Source organism: Myotis nattereri (assembly GCF_964212035.1).
Source record: "Myotis nattereri genome assembly, chromosome: 3".
In the NCBI taxonomy this organism is placed as follows: domain Eukaryota; kingdom Metazoa; phylum Chordata; class Mammalia; order Chiroptera; family Vespertilionidae; genus Myotis; species Myotis nattereri.
The window spans coordinates 113,194,641-113,220,683 of record NC_138077.1 but is presented as its reverse complement, the minus strand read 5'-3'; the positions used below and the strand labels follow the sequence as shown (position 1 = coordinate 113,220,683).

General features: G+C 47.5%; 1 protein-coding gene across 1 annotated transcript in view; it reads right to left on the bottom strand.

The window, feature by feature from the left end:
• The window catches only part of PCOLCE2 (procollagen C-endopeptidase enhancer 2), a 262,103-nt gene extending 259,406 nt beyond the window's left edge, over positions 1 to 2,697 (bottom strand). Inside the window, exon 1 of the mRNA XM_081086145.1 lies at positions 1,276 to 2,697. Within this exon, the coding sequence (XP_080942271.1) occupies positions 1,276 to 2,405 (1,130 nt within the window). The 5' untranslated portion in view covers positions 2,406 to 2,697. The remainder of the gene's footprint in view (positions 1 to 1,275) is intronic.
• Between the last annotated feature and the right edge of the window lie 23,346 nt (positions 2,698 to 26,043).

The window sequence follows — 26,043 nt, the reverse complement described above, 5'->3', positions numbered from 1 at the left end:
CTGCTTCATTTATTCCTGAGTATTATATTTTAGCAACGATAGATGGCATCAGACTAGAACAGTGTCCTCTCAACTTCCCCATCGGCTGCACTAGGAACTATAGCCACATTAGTGGGTTGGCCCCTTCTCCTAGTAGAAAAGCCAGATGCTGTGCATGTCCTGGGAAGCTACTTCTGGTGCTACCAAAAACTTGAAACCAACTTCCTCTTCCTTCCCTCCTGGGTGGAATGTTAAACCCTGATTTGCAGTACAGTAAGCAAAGTTTACTCCAACTGCTCTCCCCTATATTTGAGGACCAGTCATTTGGGCATTGCTTCAAAGGCACATTTATTCTAGTGGTAATTTAAATAAGTAGAGAAGGAAAGAATCAGATTAAAAGCAAAACAAACCAAAAATAGGATAGGTTTTGTGGGATGCATTCCAGTAAATGGGCATCTGGGATCTACGCAGACCACTGAGCTCCTCACCAGTAGTCTAGCCAGAGCGCCTATGGTAGAATAATTCACATTGAATCATGGCACACAGGCCTTCAGAAAACACTGTTTAAGAAAGTAGTTGAGAACTCTCAAGCAGCTTGCCCTGATATCCAGTTCAAGTGTATGCAATGAAGAAGGGCTGCGAAATTCATAACTACATCACAAAATTCAGTGCATATAACAGGCTTATGAAAATTATTGTATATATTACTATTTAAATAACATCTGAGAAACATTTTGAAATAATTAACTTGTGTTGTTCACATTCCATGCATTTTCTAGTATGTTAAGCCCTGGGCTTATGTCTTTGTGCCCGTTTCCTACAAAGCTCCATTCTTTTGACAAATTCAAGCCCTCCTGAGACTGAAATGGAAGTATCCAGGGATTTTGTCTACTTACCCTCTTAAATGCATACCTGACCTCACACGGGCTACGTATTATTACCGCTGGCACAGAAGACGACTGGAAAATATAACTGTTTTGGGTTTTATTTGGGATTTTATTCGCTGCCTTCAAAAACTCCCTGGGTGTCACAGACACCACCTGAATTTTGTCCATGGGCAAAAACCAGTGGCCCTCCCCCTCCTGCTTGACCCACTTCCCTCATCCAAAGCCCCAAGTGCACTGGATCCCCACCCCCCACCCCACCCCCGTCATATTGGACTTTTCCCCTGTGGCTCTGCAGCACCCTCCTTGAGCAAAGAAGGAAACAACAAAACTGGAAAACAAACCAACAACAGTAAAAACAGAAAGTACAAACAGGTGCAAACCAGCAGCCTCCTGCAAGGCAGAGGCTCACTTTTTACTGCTGAATTCAGAGCTGTTCAGGAACTTCTTGATGACCAGCCCCAAACAGACGACCAGCAGCAGCATGTAGCCCACGGTGCCCGAAAAGGTGGGAGCAGCAGGCGGCGCCTTGAGGAATTGGCGCAGGCCCTCCTCGACGTAGTACACCTGGTCGTAGATGCTGAGGAAAGTGAAGATGTGGAAGAGCTGGTGACTGTGGCCTATGATGTCAAAGAGGCCAGGTTGGATGCGCTCGGGGATCTTGCTCACATTGAAGAAGGCAGCCACCACCAGCCAGAAGTAGCGGCGGTAGAAGTGCACGAAGAGCGTGGGGTTCTCGCCTCGCAGATCAAAGAGCCAGCTCTCAAGCATGATGGGGCAGGCCATGCTGAGCGGCATGACGAAGACGAAGGTGCGCAATGCGAACGGGTAAGAGCACCAGTCTGTGCGGCTCTTGCAGCAGGCCACGGTGCAGGCCACTGCCAGCACGAAGGCCACAGGCAGCACAAGCGCACGGTAGGCGGCGATGAGGCGCGTGCAGTCCACATGCCAGCCCAAACGCTGCTGCACATAAGGGGTCATCACTCTGGCGTCCAACAAGCTGAGGCCCGGCAGCAGGTAGTAGTAGTAGGCCACCGTGCTACCGAAGCCGTAGTAGCTGATGGACGCATAGTCCAGGTAGAAGAAGGCGGCTCGCAGGCGCAGCGACAGGCAGCTGAACACGTGCGCTGTGCAGCTCATGGCAAAGGTCAGCAGCACGCCCGACGCGTAGCACCACAGCGGCAGCAGCCAGGGGTGGTGGAAGGGCACATCCCGGCCGCTCAGAAAGAACAGGCGGCAGAACTTGCTTAGGAACAGCAGAAGGGGGATGAAGTGCGTCCAGAAGTTGAGAGTCTCGTTGGTGGGCTTCAGCACCGAGGCTAGGCACTCCTGCACCGTGCAGGGCAGCCGCCGGTAGCCTGATAGTATGAAGCACTCCACGAAGTCGTCGGGCACCTCGTCCCAGCGCAGCAGCGGCTTGGCGGAGGCCGGTGAGTCCCTGGAGGCTGAGGGATGGGGGCGCGAGGCGGCCTCCAAAGCCGCCTCGGTCGTGGCCCGTGGGCCTTTTGTGCCCGCGCTCCGGGGCTGCAGGCGTCGCAGCATGGTGCCCCGGGCTTGGCTAGGACGCCAGCAGGCGACCTCTGGCGCGGGCTCTTGCAAACAGGCGACCTCTGGCGCCTGCGTCCGCGCACTCCGCAGTCCCGCCGGCTGCCGTCGGAGTCTTTGTGCTCGCCCCGGGGCGTCGCTGCAGGTTCAAGAGAAGACCTAAGCCTCTAAGCAGACGTTCCTAAAAATAAGCAAGTAAATAAAAATAATCAGTTTGTAAGCAGTCAGCGACTGGCAGGAGCGCGCGTGGCTTGGTGTCCCCTTTACCAGGCTCCCTGCTATCGGCTCCCGGCCGCCTACGCTGCCCAGCAGCGGCGCGGCAGACTGCGGCGGTGGCGGCGGCGGCGGCGGCGGCGCTGCCCCGGTGACTGGGCATCGCGTGGTGCGGGCGCAGCCGCCGCCGTCCCCAGCGCGGGAGGCGGGGATGTGGGAGCTGAGACGCTGGAGGGAGGGAGGGAGGGACCGGCGCACCGAGGGAGGGCGGGGGCCTCCCAGGCTAGTGTTTCGCGGCTGCCTCCGGGGATAGAGTTGTCCCCTGTCTCAAGTTCCGTACCATCCCCCCTCCTTGGGCTGCAGCAGGCGAGCTGGCCCGTTAATGATTGATGCGGGGCAAAGGCTGCGCCAGCGACTCAGCTTCGGATGTCGAGGGCGAGGGTCGGCGCTGGGGTTCCAAACCCGACAGCCACGCCAGCGATCGAGAGGACACTGGGGAGCCGCGTTCGCTGGGGGCGGAGAGCTGCGGCCGCGGGGGCGGGAGCGGGGTGGAGTGGGGGAAGGGATAGCACCAGCCGCGCCGCAGCATGGCGGTTCGGGGAGATGCGCTAACAGTCCCGAGGTAGCAGGGACAGGGACGCTCTGGAAATCGGGGAGAGCTTGGAGACCGTGTCCGGACCAGGGCCATGTCACTGTCAAAAACCTGGGACTACCCCTCTTTTACCTTGTGTGTGCGCGGGAGCGCTCACGGCTCTCGCTGTCTGCACCTCACGGATTCTTAGTTTATCTCCTTTCGTATAGCGGACTTATTCCGGTGCGTCATTAACCTTTCTTCTCCCTAGTCCTTGTCTTATTCAAACCCGTAGCTGGTCTCTCATCTTTCTCACCAATCCTCGGGGCCCGCAGCTCACCCATCCTCGTGTTCTTGTGTCTTTAACTGGGAATCTTGTTTGGAGCCCAAAGTCCGAGAACTCAAGACCAGGCTAATCAGAAAGACTAATGATCTGCGGAATTTATTAACAAGGGCTTCACTGGCAGAGCTGTGCCAGAGTCTAAGGCTTATCATAGTGGAAGGCTAGTTGAGGGAGGACTTCAAGGACAGATGAATTCTAGCATGAACTGCAAAGAGACGGAGACAATTCGTAGAGACTGGGAGGCGGTAGCTTGGAAAAAGCTTATGCATAATTGACCAGAAGAACCTGGCGGGCTTGGGTGGCTGGAGGCCAAAATAAAGGAAAACTGAAGAAGCGAAAAATGGTTGTGATGCACTGCATGTGAAATGATGCCTTTGGCCTTGTAAAAGGGGGGCTAAAAAAACGGCCTGCTCTAAAATGTTCACCATTTCACTACAGTTTATCTTAGTGACATCCTGGGGTATGACTGAGTCTACCTGCAATATAGTGTCATAGCAACAAGGGCTAACTATAAGGGATCAGACACTGTTCTGAGTACTTCACAGTTTTTAAATCTTTTATATATTATTTTTCCCCATTTTTTACAGATAAGGATATGGAGGCACCACGACCATATATAACATGTCCAATTGGTAGAAGTGGGATTTGAACCTAGGCAAGCTGTCTCTAGATCTCATGTACTTAAACCAGAACATTCAACAAGCTGCTTTGCTCAAAGAAAACTGGAAGGGCAGTTGGATTTAGGAAAAGGCTTTCATTTTATAAATGAAAGGCTATCTTCATCATGACAGAAAATCTTATAAGTAGGTTAAGGAAGATTTACTTAGTATGGCTGCAGGAGGACTTAAGTTGTGGGAAAGAATCATTTATAATTAAGAAATCATTCAGTATTGTAAATATCTAAAATTACTAAAAGTAATAGAAGCAGTCTCGTTAGAAGTTTCAGTCTTCTCTCTGAAAAAATGTTTTCCACTTAGCAAACTCTTACACAATTAGACCAAAGGTACATTGCATCTTATGCTTTTATGAGCTATCATAAATTCCTGATTGATGGATTTTAAATTAATGATATATTGCTGCAGTTACTTAGCTAGTTTTTTTTTTTTTTTTTTTTTTAGTATTTTCTATTTTTCCACTTCTATAGCTTTGTTGTTTTAAAGCAAAACCTAATTTCATTTCACATCTGGACTAAAGACCAGGCTAATTAGTAAAAGGGATTAAGATTCAGGCATTTATAAATCAGGCCTAGGAACGATAAATCTGAATAGAGCAGACCAGAAAAAATTTTTTTCATATTCTCTTTGTTACTCCACCAACAACCTGAGTAGTTACCTGTAAAAAAATGTTGATCCTGTAATAGTTCTCATATTTGCCAATCTGTTAGTTGCATAATCAGCTCACTTACATAATTGGGTAAAATATAATAGAAAGTTCACTTCAAGTAAAATAATGCAATTAACAGTAAATTAATGTGTAAAACTCTAATTAGATAAAATAACATTTATCTTTATAACTAAGAGTGCTGAGACTGCTATAATATGGTGTTCTTTAAAACACTCAGTATATTACAAAGTCAAAAAATCTGTTGTAACCTTCTTATAAGTTCTTCAGAAAGACACTAGATTTCTGCTTTTCTCTTTTCTCAACCATCTCCTACCTCACATGAGGCACAACTCAGCCAATGCCATGAAGTAGGGTTCATGAAAGCTCTCTGGTGTCAACCCAGACAGCTGTCCTTGCTATACCTTGACAAATCCAAGTAAAAATGAACTGAGGAAACAGAAAAACTGATCTAGCTTTATTATTTATTTATTTATTTATTTATTTATTTATTTATTTTTAATCCTCACCTGAGGATTTTTCATTGATTTTTGGAGAGAGTGGAAGGGATGGGGAGAGACAGAGAAACATCAATTAGTTGCCTCTCACATTCTCCTCAGGACCTAGTCTGCAACCAAGGAATCAAACTCAGGACCTTTCAGTCTGTGAGCCAACGCTATATCCACTGAGCCAAACTAGCTAAGGTCTAACTTTATTTTTAAAAGCTCCAGCAATATGACTTCCTTAATTGCTACCAATCTATAGAATTAATTTTTCTTAAGTTTTTCGATATTTAAAAATGTGTTCTCCAAACCCTCAGGCTGGGTTTTGTAGTTTGTTGTAACTCCAGTAAACTGCCTCTTGTCAGTGAGAACCATGCTCACCTCCCCTGGGCTTGGCTAAACAGATAGAAGCAGCAGGCTTGCTGCCATTCCCTAAAGGTGCGCTGGGAGATAAAGCATCTCTGAGCTAACTAGGGCTGACTACCAAGTTCTTGGCAGAGAAGAATAGCCAGGTGCCATTGAAAAGCTAGTGCCAGCATTTAGAGGCAGAAACCAGCTAGTTTCTCCCAGTTGAAGGCTTGTTAAACCAAGACCCTAAATGTGGTTTGGGCAGTTCTGAGGAGGTCCTGTACATTTGGGAGCTGAGGGGCCCTGCCTGCAAAATACAGTCATGTATAGGAACTAGAGCAAACAGGACAAATACTTTTGCCCATATAGTTTGCTTTGGTGATGTTCTTATAGACCAATGATAAGTTTATTTGTGTTTCTCTCTAAAGTAATAACATGAGGTATATATAAAAATTCCACAGCAAATTTGATGTTCTCTAATAGGAACAATGAGCTATATGTAAAACCTGCATTAAAAATATGCTATATAACATTTACAGTTAATACACCTGTTTCAGGAGGAAATAATTTTTTCTAGTCTCATTTATAGCCAAAACCAAACAAACAAACAAAACTTAGTGATCTATTGCACCCACAACTCTATACAAAGAGAGCTCTATAAGGTTCAGTCCCTCTTCTCAAAAGATAGTCTAAACAAAGTGCTTTCCTTTTCCCCAAATTGAAAACAGCCACCACCTGAATAATGTTATCATCCAAACTGTTTCAGATCCGATATGATTACTACCAGATTTTAGGGTCTGAGTTTCCTAACTGTAGAAAACCTCCTGGCAGTGGCATCAGGTGTAACTATGGCAACTTTTGAGGAAAAGTGCAATCCAAAAGCCAGGTAGAGGGCTGGAAGCTAGAAAGAGAGTGGTGGGCAATATTGCTGCCTGTTTACTGAAGTGTTACAGGGTTCTCTTTTGAAGAATAGCTAAGGAAAACTTGTTCGGATGTTTTTGCCTTTTGAGATTCTATGCAGGGAATAACAACTCCATACTCCCCTCCCTCCCAACAGTTCATTTGTTCTTTCCAAAGCGAGGTGCACACAAAGACTGATTAAGGTGAAGAATAAAATGTTACAAATTCTGTTCCAATAGATATCGTTTTAAATTCTATACTCTGTGAAGGTTTTATAACACACTCAATATGAAGTATATGGAGATAACTTAAAATAATATATTGGAGCATAGGAGGGGAGGGGCCTCAAAACCCTGGCAGATAAAAGGTGTGTGATCAAAAATTCGTTGACTTCTCCCTACAGTCCATCATCTTGTTTGTCCAATCTGCTTCCATCCCCTCTCATGGATCCAAGATGGGATTCCCCTTTCCTGCCCCTCAGGTTGCTGTAAAGGGTGTTTTGGGGTCATCATCTGTCAGCCAACAGTCCCTAAGCTCTGACCAGACCTGCCCCTGCCTTCAGCCTCTCCCACAGCTTTTCTGAGCTAGGATGGCAGTCTCCATTCTGGAGTCATTTCTCTCAATTCTGCCCTTCCTGTTTCCTGAGTGGAGCTTATATTGTCTTACGACAAAGGCCTCATATTTACATGCTATATAAATCCTAATCCAGAGTTACCCTTTGGGGAGGAGATTGTCATTGGCTATTGCTTGATTTTGGTAGGAACTTTTAGGTAGTTTCCATTTATTTAACTTTTATTTATTTAACTCCCCAGTCAATTTTTTAATATTCAATACAATGTTGTTAACTGTAGTCACCATGCTATGATTACATTCCTATGACTTATTTATTATTGGAATTTTATACTTTTTGACCTCCTTTACCAATTCGGCTACCCCCTACTCCCTGCTTCTGGCAACCACCAGTCTGTCCTCTGTATCTATGAGCTTGGTTGTGTCTGTTTTAAACTCCACATATAATTGATATCATGTGGTATTTGTCTTTCTCTGTCTGACTTATTTCATTTAGCATAATTCCCTCAAGGTCCATCCATGTTGTCACAAATGGCAACATTTCATTCTTTTTTATGGTTGAGTAATATTCCATTGTATATATGTACCACATCTTTATCCATTCATTTTTTGAGAAATACTTTGGTTGTTCCCATATGTTGGCTATTGTAAATAATGCTTTAGTGAGCATGGGTGTGCATATATCTTTTTGAATTAGTGTTTTCATTATTTTTCAGTTGAATACTACAAAGTGGCATTGCTGGATCATATGGTAATTCTATTTTTTAATTTCTTTTTTAAAATATATTTTTAATTATTTCAGAGAGAAAGGGAGAGGGAGAGAGAGATAGAAAAATAAATGATGAGGAAATCATTGATCAGCTGCCTCCTGTGCGCCCTTTCCCCCCACCTCCCCCCCTGGGAATTGAGCCTACAACCTAGGCCCTGACTGGGAATCGAACTGTGATCTCCTGGTTCATAAGTCAACAGGTCAACAACTGAGCCATGCTGGCTGGGCTATTTTTATTTTCTTGAGAAACTTCCATATTGTTTTCCATAGTGGCTGCACCAATTTACATTCCCACCATCAGTGGAAAAGTGTTTCCTTCTCTGCACATTCTTTTCTCTACATCCTTGCCAGCACTTGTTTCTTGTCTCTTTGATGATAGCCATGCTGACAGTGTGAGGTGACAACTCATTGTGCCTTTGATTTGCATGTCCCTGATGATTACTGATGTTGAGCATCTTTTCATGTGTCTGTACATTTATATTCCAATATAATAATTTTCCTTTTCTTTGAGCTACAGTATCTGTTGAAAATATTTATCAGCATAATTATCTAGGTGCCAATCACTAAGCTAATTGAAGGGTATATTATATACATTGACTTTAAAAAAACACCTTATGACAACACTGAGGGATAGAAATTTTCTTTAAAAATAATATTTTACTTTTCAATCAGTTATACAATATCATATTAGTTTCAGGTGTACAACCAGTGGTTAGACATTATATAACTTACTAAATGCTCACCCCAATAAATCTAGTACCCACCTGGCCTCATACATAGTTATTACAATATTGTTGACTATAATTCCCTATGTTGTACTTTATATCCCTGTGACTATTCTGTAACTACCAATTTGTGCTTCTTACTCCCATCACCTTTTTTACCCCAACCCCAAAACATCCCATTTTCAATTTTAGGGGTAATGGATCCACAGTGTTATTTTATTTTATTTTGACTGCATTTATTTATTTATTTTCCATCACCATTTATCCCCTCTACACAGTGATAGAATATAAGCACTTTGAGATTACTTATTTAATATAGCCATTTTGAAACAAGGAACATTCCAATGCTACTTCAAACAACATTAAACTTTCAGTGTTTTTCTTTTTAAGTAATGTGTTAGACACCTTCACCCCATCTCTGACTCCCCACCCAGGGAGGGCAGAGCTGGGGTGAGTGTTAATCATCATCTGGCAAGCAAACCACGTAAAACTAAGCATAACCAGTCAACCATGCTTGTTTATCTCAGAGAACTATCAGTCCTGGATTATTTATCTATCCCTTGGCTTGTGTCTTATTTTCTCTGATTTCTCTTTCCCCATAACAATGCTTATGCTCACTGACTTTTGATTGACAAATAGATTTGAATGCCGGAGGATGGAACTTAACTTTGTTTTCCATGTTAAACTGGGTGACTGGCCATGGCTGTATCTTGGAGGCTCCCTGATTGTATTAACCCGGTTCAGTTGGCTCAGTGTGTGGAGTAGAGGAGAGTGGAAATGAAGCAGCTCTTCGGGCTACATTTCTATCTCATATGCCCAGCTCCAGACTGCATCAAAAATCCTCAAATAACATTTCTAACAGGTCCTTCAGCAATGTACATATCTTCTCTCTACTGTCATCAACTCCTTTATAATAACCACTTAGGGGAGACAGGCTAACTAACCTAGGTCTAGAGATGTCAACACCATACAGCACAACAACTTTGTTTTTTCAAATTGTCTTTTTAAAATAATATTGAGTACTCAGATGTGAGCTTGTCAAAGCAATAGATTTAGAAAACATTTTAAACAATCAAGAAATAAAGCAGAAAATAAGTCATAAAGAAAGGCATTAAAGGTGGAAAAGGGGTGAGGAAAGTCTATTTTACTTTTTTTTTAATTTAAAAAATATTAGTGATTTTATACTTATGCCAAGGTTCTTTTGACTTTTCTTTTAAAATATATTTTATTGATTTTTTTTACAGAGAGGAAGGGAGAGGGATAGAGAGTTAGAAACATCGATGAGAGAGAAACATCGATCAGCGGCCTCCTGCACACCTCCCACTGGGGATGTGCCTGCAACCAAGGTACATGCCCTTGACCAGAATCGAACCTGGGACCCTTGAGTCCGCAGACTGACGCTCTATCCACTGAGCCAAACCGGTCAGGGCTCTTTTGACTTTTCTGTACAGAATATCTTGTCTCAGGAAAGATAAGTGTGGTACAAATATTATTAAGAACGGAATAAGAAAGAGAGGAAGAAGAGAATTTCTGTGTGAGATAGGCATGGAAATAGCCAGCCTTAAGTTTCCAAATTAAAGTGGTATTGTCATTAGGACTGATGTTCTTAAATTTTACCTCAGCCTCATGGTTGATGATAGAAAATCATTGCCCCAATGGGGAACGGAGGGGAGTCCTAAGAAGGGGCTGCTCCTAAAGCTCCTACAGCACATAAGAAAAGGGTTTTTTATTATAAACTAGTGGCCTGGTGCATGATATTCATGCACAGAGGGGGCATTCACACAGCCCAGCCTGCACCCTCTCCAATCAGGGACCCCCAGCGGGGGGTCCTAAACCGGGCCTAAACGGGCAGTCGGACATCCTTCTCACAATCTGGGACTGCTGGCTCCTAACAGCTCACATGCCTGCCTGCCTGATCGCCCCTAACCACCTCTGCCTGCCTGATCATCCCTAACCACCTCTGCCTGCCTGATCGCCCCTAACTGCTCCCCTACCGGCCTGGTTGCCCCTAACTGCCTCTGCCTCACTCACACCCAGGGCCCCAGCCTTCCCTCCCGCTGGCCAGTCACAGGTACCCAGGGCCCAGGCTGTTTTCACCCAGGCCAGCCGCAGCTGCAGGGGACCATGGGCGGGTGGTTTTGCCCAGGCTGCAGCCGCAGGCACCGAGGTGACAGGGTGTGCAACTTGTCCCTCTCCTGGGCTGCAGCTCCAGCTGCTGGCACCCAGGACTGTGGGGTGGGTGGCTTGTCCCTCTCCTGGGCCAGAGGCACAGGTGCGGCTTGTCCCTCTCCTGAGCTGCAGCCCCAGCTGCTGGCACCCAGGACCCTGGGGTGGGTGGCTTGTCCCTCTCCCAGCCTCAGTCTGTCTGGTCCCCATTCCTCTCTCCCCAGTGTTGAGTGTCTGAGCCGTTATGGCGTAATGGCATGAGGGCATGATGATTATTTGCATAGTATCTCTTTATTATATAGGATTTTAACTTGTCACGGTTTGTCTTCAAATGGATATTATACCACTTCACATCTTGTGTAGAAACTTCACTGTAACAAAATTTCATTTTTCCCAGGCAAACTTTGTGCTATTGGTGTCATGTATTTTACTTTCACAGATGTTACAAAACTGATATTACATTATTATTTGTTTAAATAGTTAATTATCTTTCAATATATTTAAATAATAAGGAACTTCTATTATATTTTTTCCTATTCATTTACTGTCTTTGTGTTTTCCATTTCTTGGCATAGATTGTTATTTCTATCTGGCAAAATTTTACTTCTGCTTGCAGGACTTCTTTTAACATTTTTTACACTACAAATCTGCCGGTGATTAAAAAATTCAATCTTGTATATATGAAAAATATATTTTAACTATTTTTTAAAATATTTTCACTCAGTTTAGAATTATAAATTGAGAGGATTTTCCCCCCTGGTGAGTACTTTAATGATGTTGCTCTACTATCTTCTCCCTTACACTGTTTCTGATGAGAAATCTTTTGTAATCCTTATGTTTCTTCCTGTGTATACTTAAAAGATTTTTCTTTTCATCATTGGTGTTGAGCAATGTGATTTTTAAGTGTCTTGATATAGCTTTCTTTATGTCCTGTGGGTTTATATTTTTTACTATATTTTGCCAAATTTGGAAATTTTTGTATCATTCTTTCTTCAGATGATTATATATATATACAAGTTCAGGTCTCTAGAGGGGGCTGGGGATGAAGAGGACTGAACCAAACCATAGGGTCAGGACCTCAGCAGGCTATTGAGTGTGGGGATGGCCAGCAGAGCCATCCCTGCAGTAGCCAGTTCATGACCAGTTGCCTGAGACTGGCTCATTCCTGGGCTGGGTGTCTCAAGCACCTGCTCCGTGCTGCCCAGCAGTGCAGTGTGGGTCGGGGCTGTGTGTAGCTTACGGGGAAGGCACAGCCTGGGGAGTCGGAGCCTTGATCCCATACAGTAACCAGATCCGGACATTGGAATGTGGCCAGTTCTCTGCACCCTGAGTCGCCCCACTGTTGTGTCCCCAGAGCAGTCATGGTGCCTTCTTCCGTCACGGTCCCCTAAGCTCGCAGCAATGGAGGAGAGCTGTCATAGGTTTGGGTGAACGGAACATGGAAGACCCCTGGGTGATAGCAGGCGCTGAGTGCTGGCTGGGGAGGCGGTCGTGTGGGTTTGCGTGAAGCGCTCACAGTCACAGCTTTGGAAGCCTCTTTCTTAGTTTCTTAGAGAGCTCAGTGGTGAGGAAATGCAGGTCTCATCCTGCATTGTGGTTTCCATGGGAAACCTCGCCGTTGCGGGTGTCAGAGTGGTTAGCTGGGAGTGCCTGCGGCAGAGAGACACCCTCTCCAGTAACCTCTTCGCAGGTGGACTCGTCGCCGGATGCCCCGGAACTGCTCAGCGGATCCCTGCTGTTCCACAGAGTTCTCTGAGCAGCCATCCATCTTCCACGGGAAGAAAGGTGTGTGCTTGTGCACAGTCACTGCCTGGCCCTGGGCGGGAGGGCGGTGGGGGCCACCCCAGCCCCAGACATGTTCTTCAGCTGGGTTCGCAGAGGTCGGACAATTGTTGTCCAGAATACCCTTGTTTAACAAAGAAAGTTAATTTCCCAGTGAGGCTCATGGTTAGAAAGGGAGGGGATTGGGGAGAGGAGGAGGAGCCGAGCTGCCTCTTCACCACCCGCCTGAAGGCACGGAGCCCAAGGCCTGATCTCCAGCCTGCTCACCTGCCCCGGGAGGCTGCTTACAGAGAGACCATGAAGGCCTGGCTCTGCTCCTGTGTCCTGGTGGGTGTGAAAAGCAGGAGGCAGAGCCATGCTCTCACCTGGGCCTCAGGGCAGTGGTCTCCTGGTACTCGGCAGAAATGGTGGCCTTGGGGTCAGACAGCTCCTCAGTGGTTGGAACCGTGTGTAGGAACCGCTGGTGCAGGCACCCCTGGGAGGCAGATACAGAGGGCAAACCATCGACCTTGTTGCCCAGGCGGCGGTGCCAGCATCCGCCTGACCACAATGGGCACCGCCATCTTTGTCACAGAGTGATGGTTAATTTGTATATTTCCTCTTTATTAGATAGGATCACTAATCTTTTAAGATGGAGGTTGCTAGTTATCACTCTCCCTCATTCTGTCCTCTCTTTTCCCCAACTATACCAGCCTTCCTCTAAGTCCCAAGCATGTGCCTCTAGGAAAGACGCTGCATGGCTGTGAGCAGGCTGTCACCTGAACAATGGCTTGGCTCAGTGGGCAGGGAGTTCTGACTAGCAGCCCATAATCAGCCCAGGCATGGGCTGTCTGCCCAGAAGGGGTGCCTTTTCCTGATTCACTGGTGGGGTCACAGCTGTCCCTGGACTCTTGCACTATTTCTCTCTGACTCCCTCTGCCTCAAATGCTTTCTGCCCTGACATTCTCCCTTCATTTAGTTCTCTGCTCAACATCACCACCTCTCAGAAAATTCTGCCACCCACCTTTTCTAGAATAACAGCTTTATTTTCTTCATATTTCACTATCTGACATTGTATAATACATGGTGTAATATATATTTATTTATTCTTTTTCCCTACTGAAATATACAGTCTGTTAGGCCTTTGCTCACTGCTCTATCCAAAGCACCCATTGGAGTGGCTGGCACAGTGTAGGCACTTAATATGTATTTGTGGGATGTTTAAGAACAGCCACCCCCAAGGCTTTCTAAGCTCAGAGTTAAGCTCAACTCAGAATAGTTGTGTTGGCCCTGCTCAGGCAGAAGCTAACTGACCTCCACAACCCAGAGAAGCTGAACCAAAAATAGAAAACACAAAAGCTGCTGGCCCTGGACCTCAGTGACTGGGGAAGTGGTTTCTGCACTTCAGAACCAATCACCCGGGATCCTAACAACAAAACAAAGCCCCCAAAAGATGCTGCCCCCCTGTCCCAGAGACTCTGAAAATGGGTATGTTCACCAGTGGACTAGTAATTTTTCTGGAAAGAAACAATATATAACATGGGCTATTCTGATAGGAAAGACTTAACAATGCTTTGATTTGAATTTTAAATTTTAAAGGTCAATTCTAACAGCATAGTTTGTATCAGAGAACTCTTCAAATCACTTCTATTAATAGCAGCATGTAGCAGTCGAAAGCCTAGCATGCCGAGGTCCATGGCCCAGGATGTGGCGGCCCAGCATGCAGCTCAACAGAGACGTCCAGATTGTCTCCCATGGTTTCACCTTAACCAGATCCTGAGAAACACAGTCAGTCCTGAGAACATGCCTTGGAGCTAGAAAAAAACGTACACACCCTCTTTGCTTACTGTTTGAGCTTTTAGAATTTACCAGATCTTCCTCCTGCAGTCTGGTTTAAAAATGCTTGGAGTTTGGCAAATGTCCTGAGAACTTTCAGAGCACTGCACACTCACTGTCGACCTGGGTGAGAGCGTGTGCCCGCAGTTGCTCCCGCCCCACTCGGCACCCAGGCACGGGTCCTGCCCTGCCCCACGTGCAGAGCAGAGCCCAAGGCCACCCCTTGGGCCAGAATAGAGGGAGCAGCCCAGCCCCCACTGCTTGCTGTCAGCTTTGTTGACAGGTGCCCTCTCCTGGACCTGGAAGCTGCTGCAGATGACAAGGGCCCTAACCCTCCATCCGAGCCAGGCTAAACGTCCATGCCAGCACAACGCGTGCTGCAGAGACTCTGGAGGGTCCATGGGTTAATGAGAGGTGGAGGAAGATTTGGGTTCAGCGACAGTAATTGATGGGTTAAAGCTGAATTTTAAATGCCTTCCAGCTTGATGGAAATTGGTTCTCATCTAGTGTGCTTAATAAAACTTGGGAAAGTGTAGTCTTGTGTTTTTAAGAGGGGTGGTTATAGGTCTGTGTATGAGGATACAGGAAGGTTGCTACTGGTGGTAGTTCTGGGGAAAAGAACAATTGTGCCTTACAGCCTGACCTGTTCAGGGGGTTTTGCTGAAATTGTAATGCTTCCCTCTCATGTGCATTCTGCATGTTTTCTTTTATGACAAAGCTTATATTGACATTATTTAGTCCTGGGTGCAAAAACTATATCCTGATGTATTTCCTCCTTCAAGCCCTTTCTGCAAATTCAGAGCCTGGTCCGCGAGGACCTCCTCACCTCTAGTCCTGCACCCACAGTGATGGTCAGTAGCAGTCCACCAGGACTTTCCCCACATCATATGTGAAAGTGTTTATATTACAGAGCTTAAAATTGCCAGCTCAGAACTTTCTATCAGAAAGCATTCTCTTTCCAAATGTGTACTACTAAGGGGTCCTGTGCTTGTTTCTTCAGGTGACAACTAGGATAATGTGACTGTGGTGATCACCCTTGGCCCTTTCTCCTTTTCTCTCCAGTGAATGGATAACATGCCACATGAGCAACTTCAATGTCCTGTCAGTGGTCCCAAGGGTGAAATGGGAAAGGAAAGCCTTTGGGGGATAATTTTAGCCATCTTCCTAGCCATTTCTATTTCTTCCTAGTGGGCAGCTTTTTAAGTCTAGTTCCCTCCCTTTACAGATGAGGAACCAGAACCTGAGAAGTAAAACTGTACAAGGCTACACAACTGGGTTTCTGACTCCCAGCCCCGTTTTCTCTGAAACTACATAGGGTACACAATGTGGGGTGGTTGAAAGAGCCCTGACTTTCAAGTCAGATAGGCCTGGGCTTAAAGTCTGACTTTGTCACATACCAGCTATGTGATAATGGACAAGTTGTTTAACCTCTCTGATCTACAAAGGGAAACCATAATGCTCTCTTGCAAGGTGTTGTGAATATTGATGTGTAAAAAGTGCTAGACACAGGCTAAGTATTAATGAAAGGTAGCTGCTTCTGTTATTCCTGTGCCTCCTCCCTTTCCCTGCTTACTCCAGGAATGAGAAACCCAGCCACAATCTTGCAAAATACTGGCTTAAGATGGTGTAGCATTCAAGGATATTTATCTTTTAGTAGAGATCTTTAAAAATGAAAAGCCAATGAGCTATGAAGGGATGAACTTTGGTAAGGAGAGGGCATCTGGACATAAGCTAGCTCAATGCAATTGAAAGGGTAAGTGTTAGGGGACAGCTCCACTTGAAGGTGCTGGGAGGAAGCCCATGTGAAAACATGAAAGGCATGAAGACAGACATGGTAGTGTTCTAGGTACACTGTCAGCCTCAGAGAAAGTTGCCATAGTCAGATAATTAGCTTTACTAGTCAAACTGAAGAGGGACAGAGAGCAGAACCAGAAACCCAGAGGGAGTGGGAAGGAGGAGAGGGAGAGAGAGAGAGAAACATCGGACATGGACATATCAATTGATTGCCTCCCACATAACACCAACACTCCTATGGGGGCTGGGGAACCTGCAACGGAGGTACATGCCCTTGACCAGGAATCAAATCTTGGGCCCTTTGGTCTTCAGGCTGACACTCCAACCACTGAGCCAAACCAGCCAGGGCTCTTTTCATTTTTAACACCTCTGCAATGTTTCATCCAAGTTACATTACAGTTCTCCACTGGAAGTATTTGGGATGCTAAGAATTTATCATAATTGCTAATTACACTATTATGATAATATCTTCGGACTTTTTTTTCTTTTAGGTCATTTTCTCCAAATAAATTCTATAGAATGGAATTATGAGAAATATATGAACAGTTTGATAGTTCCCATTATGATGAACAAATTTCTTTTGGGGGAAAAAACACACTAAGATATTTCTCCTTAATACCCTGTCAATCCAGAGCCCACATGGATGTGCCCACAGTGTGCCTGGACCTTGGGCACCCACATTCCATGTATGCATCAAACTTTTAGCAAGGCCAGTCTCCTGGCAGGGGGCGAGTCCCGGCTGGACAAGCTGACTCATGCTGGCCTTGGCCCAAGGCTGACCTCAGCCCAGAGAAGGCAGAGAGGAAGTGCTGCTGCCCTTTCTGCTTAGAAACCACGTGCCTCGTGCAGTAGAGGGGAGCCGACACAGAACTGAACTGAAAAAGGACTTTCCTATGGGGAGTATTAGAATTGACTGTAGTATACTGTTATCAGATCTTTTCATTTTATTTATTTATTTATTTATTTATTTATTTATTTATTTTTTAATATATTTTATTGAGTTTTTACAGAGAGGACCAGCTGCCTCCTGCACACTCCCCACTGGGGATGTGCCTGCAACCAACGTACATGCCCTTGACCGGAATCGAACCCGGGACCCTTCAGTCCGCAGGCCGACGCTCTATCCACTGAGCCAAACCGGTTTCGGCAGATCTTTTCCTTTTAAAAGACTATATTTGTTCCGTTAGAAGTGGAGATAACTATTTCTTATTCACCCGTTGGTCTCCTTTTTGTTGTTCCAAAGGAAAGTGGCAAGTCTGTCACAAGTTCTGTGGAGCACTGTCCTCAGCCCAGTAGTCTGTAAGCTCCACCAGGCCTGACCTGTTGTGCTGCTACTGCACTCTCCCCAGCACAGGTGCAGTGCAGGTGTGCAATAAACATCTGTTAAACCCATAAACAGATTAATGCCTTTCTAGAAATAGGAAACTTCCAAAAAGTGAAACAACCCAGTTCTTTTTTCCAGAGAATTTTCTATCCATGCTACATCTGGAGAATATATTTTTTTTTAATTTTCCAGGGAACTTTGGAGGGGTTTTTTCTTTGTTTGTTTTAAAATAGTGAACAGTGACAACACAATGTTTAGCTGACTTAGTGAACATCAGCTGTGCCCTGATGTAAAGACCAGCCTATACAAAAGGAAATGAATTCAGAAATTCTCTTGGGGAGTGCAATTTAATCAGTAATTTTCAGGGACACTAAAGGGCTGTTTGAAATTTGGGGGGTGAACTTGTTTGGATGATGAGGCAGCAGTGCACCCACTGCCCCGCCTCTAAGTGGCCTGGCACACATTAATCATTAGACAGCACCCAGGGCCCACCCATGCTTACTTTCCATTTTCAAGAGTGTGTTTCACAAATCCACAGATAACACTAAAAATAATTTTTCTTTCAAAAATTTGGTTTAAAAAAAACCTATAGTATGAACAGGACAGTTTCCGCCCCCCCCCCCACCCCCCAATTTCCAATTCTAACTGGCTATTGTTACTGTGTAGGAAAGCTATCATTTTTTGATATTATTAATTTTTGGTATCTAGCCATTTTGTGAAATTCTTTTACTATACTTTTGTTGTTGTTGTTGTTGTTGTTGTTGAATATTTTAGGTCTTTTAATTATACCTCATATAATTTGCTATAATTTTTTTAACACACTGCTAGATTTAATTTGCTAATATTTTATTGAGAATTGTTTATATCTTAACTAGCGGACCAGTGCAAGAAAGTCATGCACAGGTAGGGTCCCTAGCAGCTGCTGGCTGCCAGCCTGGGCCTCCCTTCCCCCAACTGCCTGCCACCACCACAGGCCAGGGAATCCCTTCCCAACCACCTTGGCCTGGCACCACCCACCCACCTGCTCCATCATCTCACTGCGGTCCCACTCTCATTGGGCCCCATCGGGGCTGGCAGAGCCTCCAGGGCCACCTGCTGCCAGTGCCACATTGCTGATGCCTGGAATGTTCCATGCCGCCCCCTGGGGGTCAGCATATGTCTAACTCCCAGTCAGTTGAACTCCCACCCGTAGGAACAATTTGCATATTAGCCTTTTATTATATACTAGAGGCCCGGTGCACAAAAATTTGTGCACTCGAGGGGGAGGGAGGGCCTGTGCCTGGCCTGTGCCCTCTCGCAGTCTGGGACCCTTCGGGAGATAACAACCTGCTGGCTTAGGCCTGCTCCCAGGTGGCAGAGGGCAGGCCCAATCCCTAGGTGCAGCCCCTGGTTGGGCTCAGAGCAGGGCCGACTGGGGAGTTGGGGCGCCGCCCCCTGTCATGCACAGAGCAGGGCAGATTGGGAGGTTGCGATGCCACCCTCAGTCACGCTCAGGGTAGGGCCGATTAGGGGGTTGGGGCACCGCCCCCTTTCACACTCAAGGCAGGGTCGATGGGGAGGTTGCAGCGCCACCTCCTGTCATGCACAGAGCAGGGTCGATCAGGGGGTTGGGGAGCTCCCCCCTGTCACGCACAGAGCAGGGCCAATCAGGGGGTTGGGAAGCTCCCTCCTGTCACTCACAGAGCAGGGCCCATCAGGGGGTTGGGGAGCTCCCCCCTGTCACTCACAGAGCAGGGCCCATCAGGGGGTTGGGGCGCCGCCCTCTATCACCCACAGAGCAGGGACGATCAGGGGGTTGGGGCGCCACCACTGTCACACTCAGGGCAGGACCGATAGGGAGGTTACGGCTCTACCCCATCACACACAGAGCAGGGCCCGTTTGGGGCGCCGCACCCTGTCACACACAGAGCAGGGCCAATCAGGGGGTTGTGGCCCCACCCCCTGTCACACACAGAGCCTCAGAGTGATCAGGGGGTTGGGGAGCTCCCCCCTATCACGCTGATCCCAGTGCTGGGAGGCCTCGCGGCTCCGCTGATCCCGGTGCTGGGAGGCATATTACCCTTTTACTATATAGAATAGAGGCCTGGCTGAAACCGGTTTGGCTCAGTGGATAGAGCGTCGGCCTGCGGACTGAAAGGTCCCAGGTCCGATTCCGGTCAGGGTCATGTGCCTGGGTTGCGGGCATATTCCCAGTGGGGGATGTGCTGGAGGCAGCTGATCAATGTTTCTCATCGATGTTTCTGTCTCTCTATCTCTCTCCCTTCCTCTCTGTGAAAAATCAATGAAATATATATTTGAAAAAAAAAAAAAAAAGAATAGAGGCCTGGTGCATGGGTGGGGGCTGGCTGGTTTGCCCTGAAGGGTGTCCTGGATCAGGGTGGGGGTCCCCACTGGGGTGCCTGGCCAGTCTGGGTGAGGGGCTGAGGGCTGTTTTCAGGCCGACTGAAGCTCCCAACTGCTCCTTTTTTTCTTTCTTTCTTTTTTTTTTTTTTATTCTGGGCCAGCTTTAGCTCTGAGGCTTGGCTCCAGCTCTGAGGCCTCAGCTGCTGAAAGAAGGTATCTGGTTTGTTTCGGTTCTATAATCGAAACTCTGTATCAACTCCAGCTCTGAGGTCCCAGCCCGCTGAAAGCTGGTTTCTGGGGTTTTGTTTAGCTTCTATATTTGTTACAATGTTTCTTAAACTGCAGGCTCAGAGGCCGGCAAGGCGGGCGGGGAACGTTGGTTTCCTCCATCACTGAAGCAAGCAAGCCTCATGTTCAGTTTAAGCTGCCTGACTGCCAGCCGCCATCTTGGCTGGCAGTTAATTTGCATATTGCCCTGATTAGCCAATGGGAAGGGTAGCGGTCATACGCCAATTAGCATGTTTCTCTTTTATTAGATAGGAAGACTAGAAGCCTGATGCACAAAAATTTGTGCACTCGAGGGGGTCCCTCAGCCCAGCCTGTGCCCTCTTACAGTCTGGGACCCTCAGAGGATGACCACCTGATGGCTTAGGCCTGCTTCCCAGGGGATTGGGCCTAAGCTGGCAGTCAGACATTCTTCTGGCAGCCCGGGAGCCCTCGGGGGATGTCCACTTTCCAGCAGAGAGCAGGCCTAAGCTGCAGTCGGACATCCTTAGCGCTGCTGAGGAGGCAGGAGAGGCTCCCACCACCACCGCTGTACTGGCAGTCATCAGCCTCGCTTGTGGCTGAGAAGAGCTCCCGCTGTGGGAGCACACTGACCACCAGGGAGCAGCTCCTGCATTTAGCATCTGCCCCCTGGTGGTCAGTGTGTGTCATAGTCATCCCCAGTCGTTGTGCTGTTAGGGTCAATTTGCATATTACCCTTTTATTATATAGGATAGAGCAGGGGTGGGCAAACTTTTTGACTCGAAGGCCACATTGGGTTCTTAAACTGGACCGGAGGGCTGGAACAAAAGCATGGATGGAGTGTTTGTGTGAACTAATACATGTTAACGCTGCTGCTGGTGAAGGAGCGGAGGGGAGAGCAAGAGAACCCTCCACTCTTTTGGCTCCGCAGGCCGGATAGAACAGCCGAATGGGCCGGATCCAGCCCACGGGCCATAGTTTGCTCACGGCTGGGATAGAGGCCTGTTGCATGGGTGGGGGCTGGCTGGTTTTCCCTGAAGGGTGTCCCGGATCAGGGTGGGGGTCCCGCTGGGGTGCCTGGCCAGCCTGGGTGAGGGGCTGATGGCTGGTTGCAGGCTGGCCACAGCCCCTTCAGGGGGGGTCCCCGCAGGTGTGCCTGGCCAGCCTGGGTGGGGGGCTGATGGCTGTTTGAAGGCTGGCCAAGCCCCCCAGCCACCCAAGTTCCCAGTAGAAGCTGGCTGGAAGCAGGTATCTGGGATTTATTTATCTTACATAATGGAAACTTTCTTGCCTTGAGCGGAGGCCACAGCTGGCCAAGGCATGCGGGAAGCTTGGCTTCCTCCATCACCGGGACAACTAAGCCTCCTGCTTGCTCCAGCTCTGTGGCTGCTGGCAGCCATCTTGGTTGGGTTAATTTGCATATAGTTGCTCTGATTGGCTTGTGGGTGTGGCTTGGGCATAGAGGAGGTGAGGTCAATTTGCATGTTTATTAGATTAGACTAGAGGCCCGGTGCACAAAAATTTGTGCACTCGGGGGGGGGGGTTCCCTCAGCCCGGCCTCTGCCCTCTTGCAGTCTGGGACCCCTTGGGGGATGACCACCTGCTGACTTAGGCCTGCTCCCCGAGGGATTGGGCCTAAGCTGGCAGTCAGACGTCCCTCTGGCAGCCCAGGAGCCCTCAGGGGATGTCCACTTTCCAGCAGAGAGCAGGCCTAAACTGCAGTCGGACATCCTTAGCGCTGCTGAGGAGGTGGGAGAGGCTCCCACCACCACCGCTGTACTGGCAGCTGTAAGCCTGGCTTGTAGCTGAGCAGAGCTCCTCCTGTGGGAGTGCACTGACCACCAGGGGACAGCTCCTGCATTGACTGTTTGCCCCCTGGTGGTCAGTGTGTGTCCTAGTGACCAGTCATTCCCAGTTGTTCTGCTGTTAGGGTCCATTTGCATATTACCCTTTTATTATATGCCTGGTGCATGGGTGGGGGCTGGCTGATTTGCCCTGAAGGGTGTCCTGGATCAGGGTGGGGGTCCCGCTGGGGTGCCTGGCCAGCCTGGGTGAGGGGCTGATGGCTGTTTGCAGGTTGGCCACAGCCCCTTCAGGGTGGGGGTCCCTGCTGAGGTACCTGGCCAGCCTGGGTGAGGGGCTTATGGCTATTTGCAGGTTGGCCACAGCCCCTTCTGGGTGGAGGTCTCCCCTGGGGTGCCTGGCTATCCTGGGTGAGGGCTGATGGCTGTTTGCAGGCTGGCCACACCCCTTTCAGGGTTTCGGGTCCTGCTGGGGTGCCTGGCCAGCCTGGGTGAGGGGCTGAGAGCCGTTTTCAGGTGGGCCACACCCCCTTCAGGTTGGGGGGGTCCTCCTGGGGTGCCTGGCCAGTCTTGGTGAGTGGCTGATGGCTGTTTGCAGGCTGGCCAAGCCCCCCAGTGGGGACCCTCACCCCATGAGGGTGTGGCCACCCTGGGTGAGGGGCTGATGGCTGTTTGCAGGCTGGCCACAGCCCCTAGCCACCCAAGCTCCCAGTGGAGGCTGGCTGGAAGCAGGTATCTGGGATATATTTATCTTCTATAATTGAATCTTTGTTGCCTTAAGCCATGGCCACAGCCGGCCAGGGCAAGCGGGAAGCTTGGCTTCCTCCATCGCTGGGGCAACCAAGCCTCCTGCTTGCTCCAGCTCAGTGGCTGCCGGATGCCATCTTGGATGGGTTAATTTGCATATAGTCACTCTGATTGGCTGGTGGACGTGGCTTGGGGCATAGCAGAGGTGTGGTCAATTTGCATGTTTCTCTTTTATTAGATTAGATAAGTAAAATTGTACTATAATTTTTGTTACACATTTTGTAGCAGGTTTTGATATTAAGGATATGGCAACATATACAATGAACTAAAGAGCTTTCTATCTTTTTTCCTGGTCTAGGAATGGTTTGAGAAGCATAGGGATAATCATGTAGTGCTTATTTCAGAATTTTAATGTTTTAGAACTTTAGGAAAACATATCAACATAACTTAGAATATTATCTGTTCCACCTTACAGCCTTTGTGCTACAGCTGCTCCCTTTGCTTTCTTTGTTTTATTTAATTGTCTTAGAGAAATAGATGCACAAGGGAGCACATACAAGGATGATTATTGCAGCATTGTTTGTAATGCAACAATTGGAAACAACCTAATGTCCTGTGTCAAAAGGGGCCTCTACACTATGATGTACATCCTCTGTATTTCAGAATATTATGTAGCAATTAAAAACATGGACATATGCACCCAGGGAGTATGAATTGGTGTAGCACCTTCAGAAGATAATTTAACAATATTTATCAAAATTAGCAGCATAAATACTGTTTCACTGTGCAGTTTCCTTTTTGGAAATTCATCCTACAGACATACTTTCACACATGGAAGTTCTGGTGTATAGAAGAATCAGTGGCCTCCACTGGAAATGCCCGAGGGTGGTGCAGTGACCTTAAGAGAGGGCCTGAACTTCCTATTCCTGGAGGAGAAAGGAAAAGTATTCTAGGGAAAGACTGACTATATAGAAGGGTAGAGGGCATTTAGGGAATAAGGATCTAACATTGCTGAAAGACAGGTCTAGCCATATGCCATTATTGGGCCATTAAAATGTGTCTTTAGGTGTGCTATAATATAAATACACATTACAAAGACTGAATTCAAAAAGAATGTAAAATATTAATAATTTTAATGTTGATTGCATGTTGAAATCATATTTTGGATATATTATTATATATTAAAATATTAAAAGTAATTAAATTGTTTCTACTTTTTTAAAATGTAGCTCCTAGAAAATTTTAAATTACCTATGTAGCTCATATTATATTTCTATTTGATGGAATTGATTTAATTTTTTCATTGATTTGAGAAAGAGAAAGAGAAACATCAATGAGAGAATCATTGATTGGTTGCCTCCTGCATACATCCCCATCTGGGATCAAGCCCACAACCTGGGTAGTTGCCCTGACTGGGAATCAACTGGTCACCTTTTGGTGTACAGGATGACACTCCAACCAACTGAACCACACTAGCCAGGGTCGGACAGAGTTAATTTAAATAGGTCAGGGGCAAAGACAGAGAGGGGAATCAGGTCAGAACAGGGATGAGAATTGAAGGGATGAGGCATTTTGGAAATGAGGGCCTCACTGGTACATTTTGTTACCAGGTGATGTATGGTGTTATCTCAGTTTGATGGGCAAGGCTCCTATAACATCTGCTGAGAGCTGGGGCCCAGTATAGAGCAGTAGTGTGGGTAGAGAGGTAATGTTGAGGGCCTTGTTTGTGGGGACAGGTCAGGACTTTTCTAGGTTCTCTTTTTCCCATGAAAATGCATTCCCTTCTGATCTTAATTTGGCTGATAATACCGCAATATTCTACCCCTTTTTATATTAGAGTTCACCCTGATTAAGATCATTCCTTCTCTTAAACATGTAAAAAATGCTCAACTCACTCCTAATAAGAGAAACACAAAGCAAAATCCCAGGAGATACCATTTTTCACCTAGTTGATTGGCCAAGATAAAAACAATATGCAGAAACTAGATGGACAAGGTTTGGGAAGAGTGAGAATTTAGTTAGTACAACCTTTGTGGAAGACAAATTGACAGTGTCTATCAGAACTTTAATTGTGCATATTCTTTGACTCAATTCTGTTACTTCCTAGAGATATACACTATGTAAAATGGTATACATTAAAGGGTATTCATCGCAATCTATAATAATAAAAGTGTAATATGCAAATCAACCGAATGACCAAACAGCAGAACAACCATCCTGACGACCATGCTATGACACCCATTGGCACCAGGCCAGCCAAGGCAGGTGTGATGTGATTGGTCAGGGGCCTGGCCATCGCCCCATGATTGCACTGCAGAGGGAGGCCAAGGCCACCGGCCGGTGGAGCAATCGATCAATTGAGGGGCTCCATGATCGCCCCAAAGAGGGAGGCCCAGGCCACGGACCCGGCGGGCTGCAGCAGGTGGGTGGGGCCTCCCTCTGCAGGGCATAATTGATCACATGATCCCCCTGCAGAGGGAGGCCCAGGCAGCTGTGGTGGGTGGGCAGCGCCTTCCTCTGCGGGGCTCAATTGATCACCCCAAAGAGGGAGGCCTAGGCTACCAGCTGGTGGTGCTGCAGTGGATAGCCTGGGCCTCCCTCTGTGGGGGCAATCCATCGAGGAGCCCTGGCCAGGTGGGCAGGGCCTACCTCTTTGAGGTGATCGATCACAGGGCTCCCGGTCTGTGAGAGGGCATAGGCCAGGCTGAGGGACCCCATTCCCCCGAGTGTATGAATTTCGTGGACCGGGCCTCTAGTCCTATATAATAAAAGGCTAATAAGCAAATAGACCGAATGGCAGAACAGCCAAACAACCAGTTGCTTTGATGTGCGTTGACCACCAGGGGGCACGCGTGGAACATGGCAGGTGTCGGCTGCTGCAGGATGGTGGAGCAGGTGAGCCGGGGTGCCAGATCAGGGCGGGGCACTGGTCACTGTCATCACCTCTGGTGGTTACTGAAAATTCTTTGCTCTCACACACCATGGTCCCGCCCAGTGCTTGCACCTCCTGCCGGCGCCAGCCCTGCTCACACCCGCTACTGGCACCAGAGCCACCACTGGCACCCGCTGCCAGCGCCCGGCACTGGCCCTGATCATTCAGCGCAGTCAGCAGGTGTGAGTGGTGGCTGCTGGCCCCAATCACCCATCAGGGCTTCTCCACCTCCCCCTGGTCCTGAGGGGAAATCAGGGCAGCAGCTGCCACTCACATCTGCTGACAGCACTGACCCCAACCGCTCTGCGCTGTCAGTGGGTGCGAGCAGTGCATGGGAGCAGCAGCAGCAGGAGCAGGGCAGCCAGTAGACAGGGGACTGTGGGCCATGGTGGGAAGGGACAGGCAGGGGCACAGAGGATGGG